Raw genomic sequence first — 21,184 nt, 5'->3', positions numbered from 1 at the left:
ATTTAGTAACTTTAATTTATATATAATTAAAATCAGCTTTTAATAAAGATATATGTGAATACTTTAAAAAGTTAGGAATTAAATGGAATTATTTTTGTGAAAAAATTTAAAAATCACATGAGTCTTCAAATTGTTTATGAAAATATATGTTATGAGAAACTATGAATGGATTTAAAAATTTTTTTCACCCAAATAAACTATTAATGACATATTCTGTGATCTTTTTGAAGTACCCTTGTATTGCTACTGTGCAAAGCTGGGAGAGTTGGTTAGGAAATGGTTGATGTTTAAAGTTCTTAAAATACTATTCCCGCTTTAATATGCATTTTACTGATTTTTCAATATATATTTCAGGAAGGCTGACATTTTCCCTTATATATACTTGATCAATAAGTTAGTCATGATAAGCAAAAATTTATCTGTTTCTAATTGTATTTAGTTTCTGCTTTCTGGATTTAATAATGTCTAATATACATTACCATTTTCTTTCATAAAATATTTTAAATACAACAATATTAGAATAGCAAACTGTACTAGTATGTATTTTTTAGTATGTAACATACCATCAGTCTAGTCTTTTTTTCAAATACATTAGCAGTAATCAGGACAAATTTTGACTTTTTAAGATTGAACTGTTACAGACTGATCCATGTTGATCTATGTTGGATGGACTGGGAATATTATAGTGCCATAAGAGATTAACCCATTTCATGTAAACCATGCTTACTGCTATCAGATATATGACAACACAGTATAGGAATGCTGGATGATAAATTCATATTCAAAACTTTTGTCCTAGGTTTCACAAAGATCACTCAAGTAACCAAAAAATAAGCTTATGATACTTTGTATCTTTTTTACCTTTTAACATTGGGATACCTTGCCTCATTTTCTTCCCACATTGGAAAATTTTCTTTTTTTCTTCTAATAAGGAAAAACTTGTAAGGATTAGTGCAACTATAAATAAAAATAAATGTCACTTCTTCTTTTTGTAAATCCAAGGCCATTGCAAGAATTCTTTATTCCATACATTGAATGACTTAACAGTAAAAAAGTTTAAAAGTCACTCTTTATTGCACATTAACAATATATTTAACAATATTTTAGTTCAATGAATCACTAAATTACATTTTGGACATGCATTGTTTTATTAGACTCCTGAAAGCCGGTAATTTTTAAAAATATTTTCAGGTGATTCATCCTGCAATTTGGAAAATTTTAACATAGTTCTCTGAAATGTCTATTGATGGGCATTAGTCTCATTGTTTGTATTTACTACTGTTGCTTATAATAACTAAAACTGTTACACTAAACATATTTTTAGGTCTGTTCAAATAGGATGGTAAGTTTTCTTGATAATAGAAGGGGGCATAGGCAGAGATAACTGGGAACCAAACCTGAATATACCCTGCTAAATTAGTTCCCAGAGAATATTACTTATCTTTAATATATATAATTTGCCTGAGAATAAATGGTGATTGACTAAATATTTTAGCCATCAAGATACACTGTCTGTCCAGATTATCATTTCATTTTGTATTTTACTATTCTAAGTGGAGACAAAATCTCAGTCTGTACAATGAGGATAAGTATAAAAATGACATTGTAAAAGTGGAGCCCGAAACCCTAAACCAAGAACTATGATATTAATAGAACATTGTTGCTAAGTGCTGGCTAGGTTAGCTCTTGGGTAAAGTTTAGTTTGTTAATGAAAATCATTAATAAATAAGTCCATTATTCTCAGGCTTTTTATAAACACCAACAATTTATACAATGCAATATTATAAAAACTTCAAAGCACATTTAAAAAAGGTTTAAGCAATTGTTATTTACATCATTTATGATTGTTCAATTATAGTAAGGTACGAAAATTCCTAAAACGGAAAGAAAAAATAGCAAAGAAAGCAGAACACAATGAATCCAATGACCCAGTTCACTGAATAAATATAGATGACCACCATATCCATGTCAAACCACCATCCACGGCTATCATCCTCAAAGTGCAGATAATCCATTCTGTGTGCACCATGTGGGAACTGCCTTCTTGTAACTGGAGCTGCCCGTCTGTGGAAACCTAGGAGATAGACATATTTTAAATTTCATTAAATTCAGGGTAAGTGCTGAAAAGGAGGCTACATATGAACAATAACCATAAACAAAGATATCTTTAGGTAATTGAGTGGTATTTTGTGTTCCTGATGGTTTTTCTCAATGATGAGCAACTATTAAAAGTCTCTTCTAGGTCAGATGTTAAGGGCAACCACAGTAAAGTTAGGATATGGACTTAGGAGACTACCTTAGTTCTGACTCCTGCCTGAGGCAAGGGAACTATCTCTTTGGGTCCCAGATTTCTCATGCATATCATCTTATCGCTTAAAAAATTTGTGAGCATCAAATGTGATTATTTTCACATGAGAATATTTTCTAAATTCAACCACTTTATATTTTATTTTTACAATTGTTAATACAAATATAGTTTGTCAAGTTTTGATCACCATAATTACAACTTATGACTTAAGAATCTGATTCAGTGCAGTTTTTTGGGCAAGATAGTATGAGAAAAAAGGTCTGGTTTTCACAATAAGTAAATGACATAGAAATAGAGATGACTGAATAAATTTAGCTTTAATTTTTATAAATTTCAAAGGATGGTTATACTTCAGGGGATTGATTGGTATGAGAAAGCAAATATACAAATTATCTGTAGGCCACTAATTACTAAATGAATGTGACATTTGGAAGAAATACTACATCTTGTGAAATGTTGTCTTTTCTTATATATTTATATATTAATTATTTAGAGTGTGAATACAAACTTGCCCAAGTGGCAGCCTGTTTTGTTGGATAACTAATATCTAATAACACAGGAATTTAAACCTAAAACTCAATTTTTGAAAGGCTAATAACCCAATTATTAATCTTTTGTTTTATATTCACCTACTGCATACTTTATTTATTTGTCATTGTAGGAGAGCAGGGACAGCACAATAAACCGAACAGAGAAAACGTAGTTCTCATACTTGGTAACAGCTCTAGCGAGGTAGGTTCTATAAGGTTTTAGCTTGAAGAAGGTTCTGGTTCATCCATTTTAACAACTGAGTACTGTTACACATTAGGTTATAGATTAGGCCGCTGCTTCTGTTGGCTAGGATGCTGTTATAAGGGTATAAGTATGGTTATTTAAAGTCAAACATCTTTAATAAAAAATAATTCAATTTTGTTGGTTATGTGTATTTGTAGATTGTAGTTACCTAGATTTAAAATATGAAATTAAAAAAAGTCATGAAATAAGTAATGTTTTAGAATATACTATAGAGACACATATCAAATAGGTTTTAATTCCTAATTTTTTGCCTGACTTCTTATAACATTTAATTTTTTAAAGATTCATTTTATTTATTTGAAAGACAGAGTTACAGAGAGAGGTAGAGACAGAGAGAGAGGTCTTCCATCCGCTGGTTCACTCCCCAGATGGCTGCATCGGCCAGAGCTGCGCCGATCCAAAGCCAGGAGCCTCCTCTGGGTCTCCCATGTGGGTGCAGGGGCCCAATGACTTGGGCCATCTTCCACTGCTTTCCCAGGCCATAGCAGGGAGCTGGATTGGAAGAGGAGCAGCTGGGACTAGAACTGGTGCCCATATGAAATGCCGGTGCTTCAGGCCAGGGCTCCAACTTGCTGCGCCACAGCGCCGGCCCCATAACATTTAATTTTTAATCAGTATTTTGTAATTAGATAATATTTCTGCCCAAAGATTAATTCCTGAAGTTGTACTTACGAAATATGATTTTTGTATACCTTAAATAAAAGGATTCTGGGAAAAGAAAAGTTTTAAAACATACAGCCTGACTGAGGCCCAAGCACTTGGACCATGTTCTGCTTTTTCCAGGCCATTAGCAAAGAGCTGGATCTTGAGTGGACTGAGTGGAGCAGCTAGGACATGCAACGGCACTGCTATGGGATGCTGGCATCGGAGGCAGCAGCTTCGCTCACTATAACACAAGGTGGGCCCCAAGATAAAAGATTGCTTGTCTTGGAAAGTCTTTCATTTCTCTTTCATTTGTGAAGTATAGCTTTTCTGGATATAGTATTCCTGGTTGCCACTTTTTAACTTCAGAACTTGGAATATATCATTCCATTCTCTCCTGGCATGTATAGTTTTTGCTGAGAAAATCTGTAGTTAGTCTAAGGAGGATTCTCTTATATGTGACTTAGCTCTTTCCTCTTGTAGTTTTAAAAACCATGTTGTTTATAGTTTGACTATAATATGCCATGATGAGGGACTTTTCTTATGTGTTCTTGGGGTCCAGTGTGCTTGGATGTTCATATCATTCCCAAGATCAATACAGTTTTCAGCAGTAATTTCATTGCATGTATTTTCTATGCTTCTATTCTCTTCTTCAGTGATCCTCTAAACTCAAATCTTTTTTTCTCAGAGTCTGTCTTTATTCCTTTTATTTATTTTAGTCTGACTTGGTATTTTGTAAGATCTGTCTTCAAGTTCAGATATTTTGCTTAATCTATTCTGCTACTGAGGCTTTCATCTGTTTTTATTTGACTTACTGAGTTTTTCATTTCAAAGATTTCTACTGGCTTCCTTTTCAGAATTTGTATTTCTTGAATTTCTCATTTACATTATGCGTTGTCTTCCTAATTTATTTGAAGTGTCTGTATTCTCTTATATTTCAGTGAGTTTCCTTCCTTGAATTATTTGTTAGGTATTTTGTCAACATCCTTTTCTTTGGGCTCTGTTGCTAGAGAATTACTGAGTTTCTTTGTAGGTGTTATGTTACTTGTTTTTCATACTTTTTGTGTCTCTTTGTTGAGATTTGCATCTAAGGTGGGTTGGCTGTCCCTACCATTTTTTTTAAAGATTTTTATTTATTTATTTGACAGGTAGAGTAACAGACAGTGAGAGAGAGAGAGAGAGAGAGAGAGAGAGAAAGGTCTTGCCTCCATTGGTTCACTCCCCAAATGGCTGCCATGGCCGGCGCTGTGCTGGTCTGAAGCCAGGAGCCAGGTGCTTCTTTCCCGGTCTCCCATGTGGATACAGGTGCCCAAGCACTTGGGCTATCCTCCACTGCCTTCCCGGGCCACACCATTTTTATTAGTGAGTTTTGTAGTGAATGATCTCTCCAGATGATGTGTCTTAAGGTGTTGGTTCTGTAGGCTATATGGATTTTGTTCTAGTTGGGCACATTAGTATAGTCTGTCTTTAGTCATTAGCTTTAATTGATGGGTTTGGTTGGAATGCATTTGGAGATATGACTAAATAAAACTTTTGGATCTGAAGTCACATGGAGAAGGGGTACACTAGTGACCTGAGCAGTGAGGTACATATAGCAAGAGTAGTACACTCAGATGGTGCTACTTCAGCAATGGAAGTGTAGTGCCAAAAACATTTACTCTGTTTCCTCAGCAGTGATAGTGGAGGGTTTGACATGTAGATAAAGTAATGGCACAGAACTGCACAGTTGCTGGCATTGGGTATGGTGGATGTGTGCTCTAGTCAACTGGAGGCGTGGACTAGAAGTGGAGGTGGGCTAGAAGTGGTGACTGGGGGCATTTGGATTAGAACATGAATCTGACAGTAGTGGTGGCTCTGGGAAGCATCTGGTCCTGGAAACATGCTTTTGGAGTCAGAAGCAACTGGGATCAACTCCAGGCTGGTCATAACTGTGGCTACAGAGAGCCTGCAGTATGGATACAAGCCAGGGGTTGAGGGGAAAGTAGCCACCAGGGGTAGAGAATCTGTGCTAGGATTCATTCCTTTGGTTGATGATCAGCCAGTGGTGTGATTCTGCCACCAGTGTCACACTGCTGTAGCAACCTAGGCTCTGGGTTTTGGGGGAAGACAGTTGTAATATTCCCGGAGGCAAAGCTACGGTGCAGATTCTAGGTGGCTCCCATTAACTTGGCTCTAAGCCTGTGACGTCTGTGGAACACCATTGTCAGTAAGGTTCTGGCTCCCATACAGATGGGTCCCACAGAGACTCTGCCATTCACTTTTTCTCCTTAATGGGGCTTCTTTTTGGCCAGGAAACCATGGTTATTGTCCAGTATGCCTTATTCAATTGAATATGCTGCTATCTTTAGTCTTAATGTCTTAAAGGATTCTTATTTCTTCCTTGCTGGTTTCCAATGTGTTTACCTTGAAATACAGCTATTTATTTACTCTTCTGCTTCCTTTCTGTGGAGAGGCTAATAACGTTTGGCACCTGTATTCATCTATATTGCTAGTCAACTGCTCAAATATTTTTTTTTTTTTGACAGGCAGAGTGGACAGTGAGAGACAGAGAGAAAGGTCTTCCTTTGCCGTTGGTTCACCCTCCAATGGCCAGCGCGGCCGGCGCACCGGACTGGAACCCAGTGTGCCGGCGCCGTGAGGCGGAGGATTAGCCTAGTGAGCCGCGGTGCCAGCCTCAACTGTTCATTTTTATACCTTACAAGAAGCTTTTATCATGATGATATGTCAGTATTTCCATTTTTGGGGCCATTGCTGTGGCTCATTTGGCTGATCCTCCGCCTGCAGCGCTGGCATCCCATATGGGCGCCGGTTTCTGGTTCTGGTTGCTCCCCTTCCAGTCCAGCTCTCTGCTGTGGCCTGGGAGTGCAGTGGAGGATGGCCCATGTGCTTGGGCTCCTGCACTCGCATGGGAGACCAGGAAGAGGTACCTGGCTCCTGGCTTCGGATCGGCCATTCGGATCGGCTTCGTGGTGGCCATTTGAAGAGTGAACCAACAGAAGGTAGACCTTTCTCTCTGTTTCTCTTTCACTGTCTACAACTCTTTCGCAATAAAAAAATTTTTTTTCATTTTTTATTTGCCTTCCTTGGCATTATGATTACTCAATCTTGTTTTTTATAGAATTTGGTTTAAGTACTTTGTGCTGGTAGTTTAGCCAAAATTAGATAATATATTGTAATCAATTTAGGTTGGCATTTGTAAACTTTAGTATATTGCAAGACATGGAAAATAAACTAATGAAGTCAGCCCTATGCTTTTTGTCAATTTCCGGTTTTTCCTTAGTTAACACTACGTATCATGTTACATGAGATAAAGAATGCCAGTGTCAGACTTCACTAAATAATACTAAAGACTCCTTCTGCTAGAGAAATATACATTTTTTTTTTTTTGACAGGCAGAGTGGACAGTGAGAGAGAGAGAGACAGAGAGAAAGGTCTTCCTTTGCCGTTGGTTCACCCTCCAATGGCCGCCGCAGCCGTCGCGCTGTGGCCGGCGCACCGCGCTGATCCGATGGCAGGAGCCAGGTACTTATCCTGGTCTCCCATGGGGTGCAGGGCCTAAGTACTTGGGCCATCCTCCACTGCACTCCCGGGCCACAGCAGAGAGCTGGCCTGGAAGAGGGGCAACTGGGACAGAATCCGGCGCCCGGACCGGGACTAGAACCCAGTGTGCCGGCGCCGCAAGGCAGAGGATTAGCCTAGTGAGCCGTGGCGCCGGCCGAGAAATATACATTTTAATATTATCTTCCCACATAGCAAGGAATAGCCTTGCTCATAACCCATGGGCATTCTACTTTGGATAGCATGAGTTTAGGGAAATGTAATCCCAACAGCTTTTCTAGGTGATCCAAACACTGTTTCTTAGGAATACTCAAGTCCAGAACAGTGTTTCTCAATCTTTTATTTACTATTTTTAGGCCCATAAAGGGAAAAATTTAGTTAAACTCCTTTAAAAATAACAAATCTAATCAATAAATTAGTTTAGATTGAATTTAAACTTGATTTCTCTCTAATAATGTGAATTAAATGTTACGGATGAAAATTGTATCTGGAATGGCTGAACTTCTGAAGGTCGGAAACTATTAAAATATCAAAGACTTTGTTTTGTGTCTCCCAAGAACCAATTTTTGACCCCATTCAAAATGCATGGTCTAGGAGATATTACGATTATGGTAATAATCAGTGTTCACATATATAATTACTTCATTCAAAAAAATTGGAATGAATAGAATAAAGCACTTATTCACTGGGAATTCATGTTTACAGACTCAGCTATGTCCTAGTATTTGTGATAGGCTAATAATTACTCTGGTATGAAGACATGGTTTAAAGATCATATCTGACATTCTTTAGTATATTTTATATATACTTTAGTATATTTTAACTATACTATTTTAAAGTAAACCCATATTTCAAATATGCATACAAGTGGGTGTCTGGCCTAACAGTTGAGATGGCTGCATCACACACTGGATTGCTTGGTTCATATACCCTCCCTATGTCCTGATTCTAACTTCTTGCTAATACTTCAGGAGGCTTTGGTGACAATTCAAGTAACTGAATTCCTGCCACCCATATGGGAAACCTGGGTCGAGTTCCTGGTTAGCCTAGCTGGTAACTTAACCAGTGGATGGGAGTTTTTTTCTCTATCCTTTTTCTTTTCAATTAAATAAATAAATACTATAGTAAAAATTGTACTCTTCAAGGAATCTGAAGATTTGGCTTCTTGTACTAATATTTCACACACTTATTACTGTCAAGTCTGCCTAATTTTTCTGTATCTACAGAGAGCTTCATATGGTTTTCTACTGTAATAAACTAACATGATGAATTTAACTAGCAGATTTTTCTAATGCAGAATAATCTTTAAAAACCTGTAGCAGGTATCTGGTATAGCAGTTATGATGCTACCTAGGACTCTCACATCTCATATCACAGTGCCTTTGTCTGAGTGTCAGCTCTGCTCCCAATTCAGCATTCCTGCTAATGCATATCCTGAGAGGCAGTAGGTGAAGGTTCAAGTAATTGGGTCTCTATCGCCCACGTGGGAGAGCTGAATGGAGTTCCTAGCTCTGGTGGATGGAAAGTCTGTCAGTTTCTGTCTTGTCTCTCTGCTTTTCAAATGAAGGAAATAATTTTTAAAAATTATTAGTGATTTTCCAATGTTTTATCATTCTTTTATATTCAGGATAAATTTCATATGTTCCTGATATTTTGGTTCATATACATTGATAGACTAAGCTTATTAATACTTTAAGATTATATTTTTATGCTTACTTTAAAAGTGAGTTTTTTTTATAATTCTGTTTTTGCTATTTTTGTCTAGTTTAGTTGTATATCTGCAAATCTGTGCAGAGATACTAACTGCCTTTGTTCTGGACTATCTTTTGAAAGACAATTATATAACAAATAGTCTTGGAAGATAAAGTGTCTTCCTTTGGGATAGAGGGCAGGTTTCCTTATAGTCTTGGAACAAAATATATTTAACACCTCTAACAAAAGATTAGCATTACATAAGCTCAGAGTTCTATGTAGCATACCCCATTGCATGCATAGATGCCATTTGGCCTTATTTTTGATGCCCTATGGAAAATGGAACTAAAGTGTCTAGCACAAATGCTGCTACTGTGGCTACTGTTGTGAGAAATAAACCATTCTTTATTTGTTACCCATGAGATGAGTCTATGTCTTTTGCCAGCATTCATGAAACTGGCTGAATAACTTGTTAGCACGCAATTAGGATAAAATCTCAGTCTCTTTAATTCTTGATACTGCTAACCTCACAATCTTTTAGCGTCTGAAGCAGTCTTACAAAAGCCATTTGGGCCCATAGTGTTTTCAGGTATGGGGTGAATTGCTTTTCCTTTTTTAAAGATCTATTTTATTTGTTCGAAAGGCAAAGTGATATCTGGGGCGGAGGTAGGGGGAATGGGAGTAGTGAGAGGGGAGTGGGAGAGAGAGATACCTTCATCTGCTAGTTCACTCCCCAAATGGCCACAATGGCTAGGGCTGGGCTAGGTAGAAGCCAGGTGTCCCACATGGATGGCAGGGCCATCTTCTATTTTTCTCAGGCTAATTAGCAGGAACTGTACTGGAAGAGAAGCTGGGACTCAAACATGCACTCTAATAGGCGATGCAGGCAACCATTGTGCCATAATGATGGCCCTTAGGGGCAGATTTTAATTTTTTAAAAAAATCCACTTGTTTAGTAACTGATGTATTTATGTTTTCTATTTTTATTTTTGATAATTTTTACACATTATTCATCATGTTCAAATTTTCCAAGGAATTAGACTAAAATTTTCATAGTTGTGGTACACCATAGCTCTTTACAAATATTTTTTCTTAGTATGTGGTTGATTTTTCTGATTTATGGTTTATTTTCTGAATACATGGCTTGTTTCTCTGTCTCTCCAAAATTATGCATAGCAATGAGACCTGACTAGGGCAAACAAATCTCACTGTAAATAACATATTGTTTCTGGGTGTAAGCACTTCTTAGAATAACATGCTGCAGCAGTCCTTCTCTCTGCCACAACAACCCAGCAAGCAGCAATGGACCAGACCAACCTTCCCTTGTCATCTTGAGTCCCAAAGTTGAGGATGGTGTGGAGTGGGGCACCCAGCACTACAAGGAAAATTATTTCACTGTTGCTGTGAATTATGACTGAAAATAATAATGCATAAAACTAGTGAAGAAACAGGTGATAAAAACAAATGTTGGATCTGACTTGATTTCTCACATGGAAGATAGAAAGTTCTTGGGGAAACAGTTTATAGTGAAATCAAAGAGCAAGAAAGACATGTAAAAAATTTGAAGTTGCTATTAGATTTATAAAGAATATGACTACCAGGATTCCAGTTACTTGTCTCTCCTTTTTAAAGATTTACTTATTTGCAAGTCAGAGTTACAGACAGAAACAGATGGAAAGAGAGATAAACAGAGAGCAAGTGAGCACTATCTTCCATCCACTGGTTCACTCCAGTGGCCACAATGGCCAGGGATGAGCCAGGCCGAAGCCAGGGGCCAGGAGCCTCATCCAGGTCTCCCACATGGATGGCAAGGGCTCAAGCACCTGGGCCATCCTCCGCTGTCCTTCCAAGGCCATTAGCAGGGAGCTGGATCAGAAGGGAAGCAGCCAGGACATGAAGTGATGCTCAAGAGGGATGCTGGCATTGCAGGTGGCGGCTTTTCCTGCTATGCCATGATGCCAGTCCCACCTGTCACTTAATTTCTATTTTTAAAGAACAATTTTATTTCAGTAAGATTTTTTTCACATCATAGAAACAAATTACTGATTTTTTTCCTACAGAATATACTTCAGATTTATTTTCACTATCAAAGACCGTATAGTGGCCTTTTTTTGAATCTTCTTTCAGAAACATAAAGAGTTACCTTACTCATTTTTGCAATGTCAGCAACTTGCACTGTGCTTATAGTGCATTCTCAATACATGTTTGTTGGATTAGTGACTGAATGAAAGGACAGACTGTAGAGAGTAGAATAACTAGTATTATTTTTAGAATGCCCTGGATCAAGCCTTTCAAATGTATTTTCAGCAGGAATTGAACAATATTATGCATATATTTAAAAGACATCATGCTAAGCAGAGAGCCTTGAAAGCAGTACTAAAAAGACATGTCTTTCACATTTTATGGGACAAAAGATTAAAGCACACAGTTTTACCGCTCCATATTCTTCTTATTACATAAGAATTTTGTTGTGTCAAAAGTTGATTGATATAAGTAGGTCTTAGCAGAGGTGGAGTGATATATTTAGTTACAAATAGGTATGGAGTTAATGTGTTAATATACTTAAAAAGTTGATGCAAATAGATTATAAATGTCATCTTTTAGCTACTATATCTTTAGGCTCCCAGGGTCAAATGTATTAATCCTGCAAAAATTAATCTTTTATATTAAAGTATGTTGCAGAGTACCAGTAACCCTAGAACATCTGCTTAAATTTAATTGTAGTTTATAAAGTTATGCTAAATCACAAAACTTTGAAAAATATTAATTTGAAAGACAGAGGCAGAGACAGAAGCAGAAAGCAAACTCTTAATTGCTAATGAACTTCTCAAATGCCTGCAACAGCCTGGGCGGAGCCAGGCTGAAGCCAGGAGCTCAGATCTTAATCCGTGTCTCCCATCTTGGTGGCAGGAACCAGGATGCACATTCATAGGAAGCTGGAATGGAGAGCAGAGCTTGTACTTGAACCCTGGCACTGCACTATGGGATGTGGGCATCCCAAGGTAAGGCTCAACTGCTACGCCAAATTCCCACACCTAAATTACAATACTTTTAAATGTTTGATCTTATAGCCAGGTAAGAAGCACCACAGCTTTTTAAAAAAGATATTTTTGTTGAGTAAAATAACTATAACATAGTTTTCTATTTTGTCCATTTTTAAGTATGCAATTCAATTCAGTCTCTGGCATTGATTACATTAACAATGTTGTAAAACCACTATCACTATTTCTACACTTCTTTTATTGCTCCAGATAGGAACCATAACTATTAAGCATGAATTCCCTATTTCCTTTGTACTTAGCACCTGGTAATTGCTAGTTTACTTTTTGTCTCTACGAATTTGCCTATTTTAGGCATCTCATGTAAGTAGGATCATAGAATATTTGAACTTTTGTGTTTGCCACTTTCCATCTCTAATTCAGTATGTATCAGTACTTCATTCCTTTTTCTCTTTTATTCCTTTTTGTGCATTATTTTCATAAACCATATTTTGTGAATCCACCCAACTGCTGATGCAAATTTGTTTTCTTCCTCCAACTTACGGCTATTGTGAATTATGTTGCAGTTAACAATGACATATAGGTATCTGTTTGGGCCCCTGTTTCTGATACTTTGGGGTATATATCTAAGGATGGAATTGCAGGGTCATTTGATGATTCTATCTTTGGTTTTTTAAGGGACTCCCAAACTACATCCATAGTGGGCAGTACCATTTTACATTTCCACTAGTAATGTACAAGGGTTTCAATTTCTGCATGCCATACTTGTTATTTTTCTATTACTGCCATCCTAGTAGGTGTGAATCTCACTGATTTTGATTTCCATTTCCCTAGAGACTAATGACATTGAGTACTGACCATTTGTATAGCTTCTTCAAAGAAATGTTTATGTAAGTATTTTGTCCATTGTTTAAGCTAGCTAGTTTGCCTTTTTTGTTACCGAGTTGTAGGATTTCTTTATGTATTCTGGATATTAAGACTTGATGAGGCCGTGAGCCTCATAAAGCTCACTAGGCTAATCCTTCGCCTGCGGCGCCGGCACCCCGGGTTCTAGTCCCGGTTGGGGCACCGGATTCTGTCCCGGTTGCTCCTCTTCCAGTCCAGCTCTCTGCTGTGGCCCGGGAGTGCAGTGGAGGATGGCCCAAGTGCTTGGGCCCTGCACCCGCATGGTGCAGGAGGAAGCACCTGGCTCCTGACTTTGGAGCACCGGCTGTAGCGGCCACTCCGGGGGTGAACCAACGGCAAAGGAAGACCTTTCTCTCTCTCTCTCTAACTCTGCCTGTCAAAAAAAAAAATAAAAAAAAAAAAAAAGAAAGAAAGAAAAGAAAAAGAAAAAAAAAGACTTTATGAGATATGTGATTTGCATATATTTTCTGTGGGTTGTCTTTTTAATTCTTAGTAATGTCCTTTAGTACACAAAATTTTAAATTTTGATTAAGTCCAATTTACTCATTTTTTCTTTTCTAACACCAGTTATTCTCAAGGGATGGTAGTGGGAGACATTTGAAAGTACATAGTGACATTTTTGTCTACTGCAATAAATGGGGAGAAATACTTCTGGTTAGGTATGCTAAATGTTAAGCAGCAATGGGTTAGAGCTGACAAGAGTCCCTTTGGGAAACAATGCAGTGTTCACTTACTTGGTAGCCTTGAAACAAGATAAGGACTCAAGTAGAAAATAACCCATGAATAATTAAAATAATAACTAAAGCTTATTATTGAGTAAACCTGTCTTTCCTGATTAAATAAGAAATCATTTAAGCAATAATATCCATATAAAACAAAAATTATTTCTATAATTTATAAATTAGCAAATAGAAATTGTTAGAATCAACTGGTGAGTTATTTATGCTGTGAGTTATAGCGCTTAATAATCAGCTTTATAAATATATGCAGTCATTTACAGAATGAAAAGGAATCTAATCTATTTTTTTTTACTTACATAGATTTTAAGTTACTAGTTAAATGTTATGAAAAAAATCACTCTAATAGAAAATGTTCAGAAAGTCAGGCTTTATTAACTTAATAAATATTCAATTATGAAAAAGACATTTTGTTGGCTTGAAAGATGATCTTCCTTTTGCAAATAAATTAAAACACAGGATAGCTTCAGCCTGTCCTTATCTTTTCAAAGATACACCCTGCTGGTGTTCCCACAAAGTTAGCACCTACATGACAGGGAGTCACTGCATCAAACACAGCCTAAGAACACTTCTCTGGGGACACCAGTTCTATAATTTATTTTGAAACTGAATTATTCAATTATTCTTTGAATGTGTGTGAACTCTTCGGATATGCCATGTGAGGAGTGTAGAGTAAAATAATTTGAAAACATAGTACATATTTCAGAGTGAATTCAAAGTTTCAAGTCATTTCCATTCTATGAACTATTTTGAGAAATTATCATATAGCTTTTCATTTTCTCAGATCAGAAAAAAATTAACAAAAGAAAAAGCAGTACCAATGGCATACATATATCAACGTTTTCTCCAGTTAAAAAAATATTTAAATGTAGTGTTGAAGAAAAAAAATGAATGGAACAGAAATTAAATGCTTTCAAGTAGATTATATTTTCAGGTTATAATGTAGCTTTAATGTGTTATCAAAGTTATGGTCTTGTTCACAAAATATAGCTATCTATTATTTCTCAACAAAACTGAGAATTATTATAACATAATCTTAGAGAAGTTACAACATTTATGTGCAGTAATATTTTACTAATGAAAGCCATTTTATTGCCAGAGTATTTATAGAGCTTTTCTGCATCATTTTTTAAATTAATAAAAGTAAAGCTGCTTTCTCATGAATTGTAAGACATTCCTGATACTGATGACAGTGAACATTTTAAGCTGTTTGTTTGCAAATCTTCAATAGCAAATTATATAAGAACATTAAAATATCTCCATAATATTTGATTAATTTTAATGAGCTAATACTCTAGTAGCTGTTGAAATTCCAGTGTACATCTCATTTAACACTCACTGCTTTTAAATCATAATACGTAAGTCCTGGTTCATGTGCACTGTAAAATGGAAGCTGCACCTACGGCAACGACACGGTGAACACTGGTGGTAGTGCCAGTGGCTGGCAAAGATGTCCTAGACTTCCACGCTTATGTTCAAACTTCGAGCATACTCATATCCCCAAAGGAAGGAAATTTGGATTGTCCCCACCCTTTTCTCCAGGTACTTATTACTGTCTTTTTTTCCATTTTGAGACTGCCTGATTCTCCATTTTGACCCATGTTCTTCTTTATAGATTTGTTTAAATGTAATTTTTTACAGATAAAAAAAACAGACAAATGAATTCAATGTCTGGGTTACAATTTTGAAGGTACTACTAACCATTCTGTGGTCTCCTAAATCCCACATCATTTTTCCTAGAGTGATGGTGTTTTCAGCACATTGACCAAACTCTAATTTGCAATTACTTGCATATTTTTAAAATTTGCACCACACTTTGAATTAAATTTGTATTTGTTATCCCAAAAGGACAACTGCCATGCACTATTAAACTCTCATTGTACTATTCTAGAGTTACTTTCATTTGAGTGTAAGACAAACTGTTCATCTCTTTTACATATATCACTGCATCACTGATTCATTCTTCATAATTTAGATTATGAATGAAAGAGAATAAAGAAAAATCTATTTCAAGGTACCGTTCCAACTTAACTCCATAATTCTATTATACCTTATATTCAAAAGTCCTATTAGTTTCTAGAGCAGTGTATCTTAATTTTGGTAATGGCTGCATATTGAATTCACAAAGGAGCTATAAACATTATGTTTGGTACTCATCTTTAGAGATTCCAAAGTAATTATTCCAAGATACGTCCAGAGCATAAGGATTCATTAAAGTTCCTAAGTATGTAAGTTAAAACCTAGGGTCACTTTGCTTCAAAATGCAAAACAAGAAAAACCTTAGCTCTTCTCTTCCCTCATCAAAAAAAAAAAAAAAAAAAGAAAAGAAAAGAAAAAAGTTTCCCCATTTTCATCTGTCGAAGATAGTTGAGGAACATGTTATTTTCCAAGATGAGATGAAAAGTTCTATTTCATAATGTCTTATTTTGTCATTGCTATTTTGGGAAACCTCTTTCCTAAAGTTCTGCATTAAGATTATGTATGCTGATGGTTACCTCTCCTGGAAATTTTTTACCTCTTTATTGGTATCATCAAGCCAAGTGCTCACTTGGTTGACTGAAGTGAATCTGAGTAGTTTACATTTTACTTTTTGTGTCATTTTGAATTATTTTCACTGTGAGCATATAATCATACCACAAAAAGAAATCAGAACAAAACTTTGTTTCATAACTTTATGTGGAAGTTGTATATATTCTAAAATAGATTTAAGATTTATGTGTATTCAAAATAATGGATTACGAAATGATAGTATACCTTAATCAGTAATATGAGTAATGCTGGATAACTGTCTAATCCCTAGCATACTATATGAAGGAAAGCAAATTGTAATATGTTCCATTTTTATCTGTCATGTCAGGTGTAATGAGCGTTGCTGAGGACAGTCTTCTGGGTTTTTTGGTTAACTGTTTTCAGGTCTCTTGCTACTCTAATCTCCAAGTTCTGCTTTTCAGAGGTTGTAGACAAAGTTTACTTAAGCCTTCTATCCTACATAGGTATTAAAACATGGGACATGGTTTAAGGAGGCTTCTTACTGGGTATTTGTTGAAGGTCTTTCCCTATAGAATGAGTTGATTCCTAAACTCCGTGACACTGCAATATATTTTAATTTTTGAGGCAACTGCATACTTAGCCACAGCTCTCTGCAAATGTCTCCTGGGGACAACTGGCCACATGTCAGTCCAATTCTCTTCTAATCTGACATGTCAGTCTCTATGGTTATTAAGACCTCTGTTGATTTCTCTTTCCCCTTTTAGAGTCCTCTTCCTATGGCAGGACTTATGCTGGGGTAATTCACAGTGTCCCAAGTTGTCTCAGCTGCTGCACCAAACACCTTGCCCCATCAATTTGTTTCATTGATATTTTATAATTTGCTTTGCAAAGGTCCTTCACATGCTTGAATGCATTTATTTCAAGGTACTGTCTTTGTAGTCATTGTGAATGAGATTGCTCTTAGAATTTTTTCCTCAGTGAGTTTATCAGTCTATAAAAACATGCTAGATTTTTGTATGTTGATTTTTCATACTGCAACTTTTACTGAATTTATCAGTTCTAATAGTGTTTCAGTGTAAAATACATATGAATGACCATGTCATATGTAGCCACAGATAACTTGACTTCTTTCCTGTCTGTGGGATTTTTATTTCTTTATCTTGCCTAATAGTTCTGGTTAAAACTTCCAGAACTACATTGTATAACAACAGTGAGAGTGGACAACCTGTTTGAGGTCCAGATCTTTTCTTTTTTTAAAGATTTATTTATTTATTTGAAAGGCAGAGTTATAGGAGGCAGAGGGAGAGAAAGGTCTTCCATCTGCTGGTTCGCTCCCCAAATGATCACAACAGCTGGAGCTGACCAATCCGAAGCCAGGAGCCAGGAGCCTCTTCTGGGTCTCCCACATGGGTTCAAGGGCTCAAGGACTTGGACCATCTTCTGCTTTCCCAGGCATATTAGAGGGAGCTGGATCAGAAGTAGAGCAGCTAGGACTTTAACCTGTGCCCATACGTGATGCCAGCACTGTAGCCAGTGGCTTTACCTGCTATGCCACAGTGCCGGCCTGGGGTCCAGATTTTAGAGAAAATGTTTTCAGTTTTCCTCTATGTGCAGCTTTTGTTAGTTTGAGCCCAACATTACTGACCAATCAAAGGAAGGTCATGAGCACCACTGACCAAGCAGGAGCACCTCTGAGCCCCAATTTCCACCTACAAAAGCCTACACCCCTAACTCCTCTGGGAGTCTGGGAATTAAGCAATAGCTGTATGGCTCCTTGCTCTTTTCTTTGTAATAAATACCCATCTTCTTCCATTACCCCAAAGTCAGTAATTGGCTTTCTGTGCATCTGGCAAGTGGACCCAGTTTGGGGGTTCTGCAGCAACACCTCCATCTAGCTGCTCAGCAGCATCTAAAGTCTACTTTGTCTGACATACATATAACTACCCCCAATCACTTTTGGTTTTTATTTGCATGGAGTATCTTTTCCCACCCTTTGACTTTCTGGCTTTGTGTGTCTTTACTGGTGATGCGATTTCTTGAAGGCAGCATATTATTGGGTCTTGTTTCCCTTATTCAGTCATTCAGTCTGTATCTTTTCTTTGAGAAATTTAGTTCTTTATATTCAAGGTTATTTTTGATAAATGACTTCATCCTTTTATAAAAATTCCTTTGGTTTATTTTGAGTTCTTTTTCTAGTGGGCTTTATACTTCTATGTATTTCATAATGGTAGTTATCATTCTTGGTTTCTGTGTGTAGGACTCCCTTACGTATGTTCTGTAAGGCCAGTCTGGTCGTGATGAATTCCTTGTTTTTGTTTATCTTAGGAAGTATTTCATCTCCATTTATAAAGAATGGCTTCCCCAGGCAAAGTATTCTTGGTTGTAGTTTTTCTTTTTTTCTTTCAGAACTTGTAATACAGCATTCTATTTCCTCCTTGTCTTTAAGTTTCTGGTGAAAAATTTGCTGTTATTGTAAAATATGTCCCTTAAAAGGTACTTAGTGATTTTCTCTTACAGATTTTAGAGTTCTTCCCTTGTGTTGTACCTTTGAGAGTTTGACTATAATGTCTGATGGTGAAATTCTTTTCTGGTCATGTCTGTTTGGAGTCCTCTGGGTCTCCTATATTTTGATGTCATATCTTTCTGCACACTGGGACAGTTTTAAGCTATGATTTCATTTAATAGGCTTTCTAAGTCTCTCCCTTGGGAATTTTCAAAAATCAAATATTGATTCAGTTAATGGGCATCCAAAAGGTCTTGGGGTCTGTCTTCATTCTTTTTCCTTTCTGTGTGTGTGACTGGGATATTTCAAAAGACCTGTATTCAAATTCAGATATTCGTCATTCTGCTTGATTTAGTCTATTGTTAAGGCTTTCAACTGTATTTTTTATCTGGCTTATTGAGTTCTTCATTTTCAAGATTTCTGTTTGCCTCCTTTTTAAGGTATCTATCTCTGCTTAATTGTATCATGCATTGATTTTCTAATCCATTTAACTATCTTTCTGTATTCTCGTGTATCTTTTTAAGTATCATAATCATTCTTTTGTATTCTCCATCAAGCATTTCATTTGTCTCAGTTTCTTTGCAGTCTGATATTAAAGCAGTATTGTGTTCCTTTTCAGGCATCTTATTGTCTTGCTTTTTCATATGTCTTTTGACCTTATGTTGGTAGTTACACATCTGATGGATCAGTTGTCTATACTGTTTTCAAGGATTGATGAATTTTCCTTGGCTATGCCTTTGGTTCTGTCAGGCTACTCTGGCTTTAGTTCCAGCTGGATGCTTAAGTGTAGTCCCCTTATATCTCTTTCCTTGTTATTGATGGCCATGGTTGCAGAGTCACCAAGTCCTGGAGGTGTTGGCTGGCATAACTGGAGTTCCAGGCCTAAATCTGAGGCAGATGTGCACAGCTCTCTGTGCCCAACAAAATCCTGGTGGGCTCAGGAAGGGAAACAGATGGGGACTGGAGTCTGGGGTAGATATGCATGACTGCCCTTTTTCACCAAAACCAGGATGGAGTCAGGAAGGGAGCCCCAGCAGTTCTGGATGAGAATCCAGGGTGAACATGTGCTGCCTTGAGGGGAAGAAGGGAGTGTAGGTTTTAAGTACACAGAGGCAAGCACCCCAGTTTCTGAGGTCCTGGGAGGAGTACCTATCCTGCTGTGTCAAACCACCTGTCCTGTGTAGGGCACTCTACCACTTGGGTTTAGGTGATGAGTTCACTGTTGCTGCTAGGGTCTAGTTGGGTTTTGGAGACTGCTGTCCCTTTTGCTAGTGCAGTGGAATGTCAGTTTGGTCCCAGAAATTGAGGGTGGGGGAGATAAGCAGGAATTTCTGTCCTCTAGGGCAGTACAGATTTTGACAGTGACTCCTCTATCAAGATGGTGTTGCCCTCCTGCAGTCTGTGCTCTGGGAATTGTGGAAGGAGACAATAGGAGTTCCTTTGCAGAAGCAAAGCTGCTGTATATACTCCCCATTGCTTCCTTGTTTGGGTTCCAAGCCTGTAGTGACCGTGGATCCCTTCTTTAGTTAAGATTGCACACTAGAGATACTTGTGCTGGGGCTTTCCTGTCTCCTCTCTCTAGCAATGGAGATTGCTCTCCAGCTGTAGAGGCTGGGCATGGGTGCAGGTGCACTCTGTTCCACTCTTGATGCTGCATCCTAGGTCTCAGTGTCCTGTGGGGTTTTCTGTCTCCTTTGTTGAGTTCTAGTGTTCTCTCTTGGTTACTCACCACCGAGGGAAGCTGTTTACTTGTCCTTTTGGTTCTTTTCTGTGAAGGAGAGGAACACTGTGCAATCCTATTTTAAGCACAGCCTAACTCTTGAGGATCTGCAATTTTACATTTTAGTGGGACTGTATGTAACTACTTGTTTTGAAGTAGTTTGTGATAATATAGGACATATTATAGGTTCAGTACCTGAAGTACATTTCACACTTGTACACGTATTGTACGGCAAAAGCGGAATCTAATTCTGCCAAAAGAAAAAAGAAAAAGGGGTTTTTGAATCTGTAGGCTCTCTTAAAAATTATCTTGTGAAAAAAATTGTTCCAGTTTCACTGAAAATGTAATGGTTAATTGTACCTTTACCTTTTCCCTAAAAGGCCTGTACCAAGTCTACAGCATAAAATTCCTCTGATCCCAGCTCTCTGAGAAGGCAGATTTCTGGGTTATGTTCATAGTCCTGCTGTTTAAGCATGCATTTTTTTCCTATTAGAGACAAGCCTGGTTTTCTCTGCAGGTAAGTATCTTTTAATATATACTGAGCATGTTTAAACTTGCAGAATCAATCTAACACTTTCAAACAAACTAATGGCCAAATAAAACAAATCCCCAGAAAGGATGGATCAGATCTGTCCTAAGTCTCAGACACGTGCATTTCATCTTGTGTTTTTGTTATGGCCAGAAAAATCAGGGCATGGAATTTTAAATCCTGACATTTTCATTTCCTTGATATGAGTATATAATGTGGAACTCTTTCTTCTTTCAAACATATTTTAATAAAACCTCCTAGCTTTCTTTGGGTATGCATATATTTTCATGTTTATATGTGTTACA

The 21,184-nt window shown here is 37.2% G+C and overlaps 1 protein-coding gene across 7 annotated transcripts in view; it reads right to left on the bottom strand.

Moving 5' to 3' along the window:
* Nucleotides 1-1,051: 1,051 nt before the first annotated feature.
* RNF180 (ring finger protein 180) overlaps nucleotides 1,052-21,184 on the bottom strand; it is a 244,254-nt gene continuing 224,121 nt past the window's right edge. For 6 of the 7 annotated variants that reach the window (XM_089312799.1, XM_070056912.2, XM_070056914.2 and 3 more), the window contains exon 8: nucleotides 1,052-2,074. In XM_089312799.1, coding sequence (XP_089168925.1) covers nucleotides 1,875-2,074 — 200 coding nt within the window. In that variant the 3' untranslated portion in view covers nucleotides 1,052-1,874. Of the gene's footprint in view, nucleotides 2,075-20,545; nucleotides 20,601-21,184 lie in introns of all 7 variants that reach the window. The other variant, XM_089312798.1, reaches the window with a different exon arrangement.

Source organism: Oryctolagus cuniculus, chromosome 14, assembly GCF_051225735.1.
Source record: "Oryctolagus cuniculus isolate XC-2025 breed Fujian yellow rabbit chromosome 14, ASM5122573v1, whole genome shotgun sequence".
NCBI lineage: Eukaryota > Metazoa > Chordata > Mammalia > Lagomorpha > Leporidae > Oryctolagus > Oryctolagus cuniculus.
Note: the sequence above shows the minus strand (reverse complement) of the source record. Positions and strands in the feature narration are given on the sequence as shown.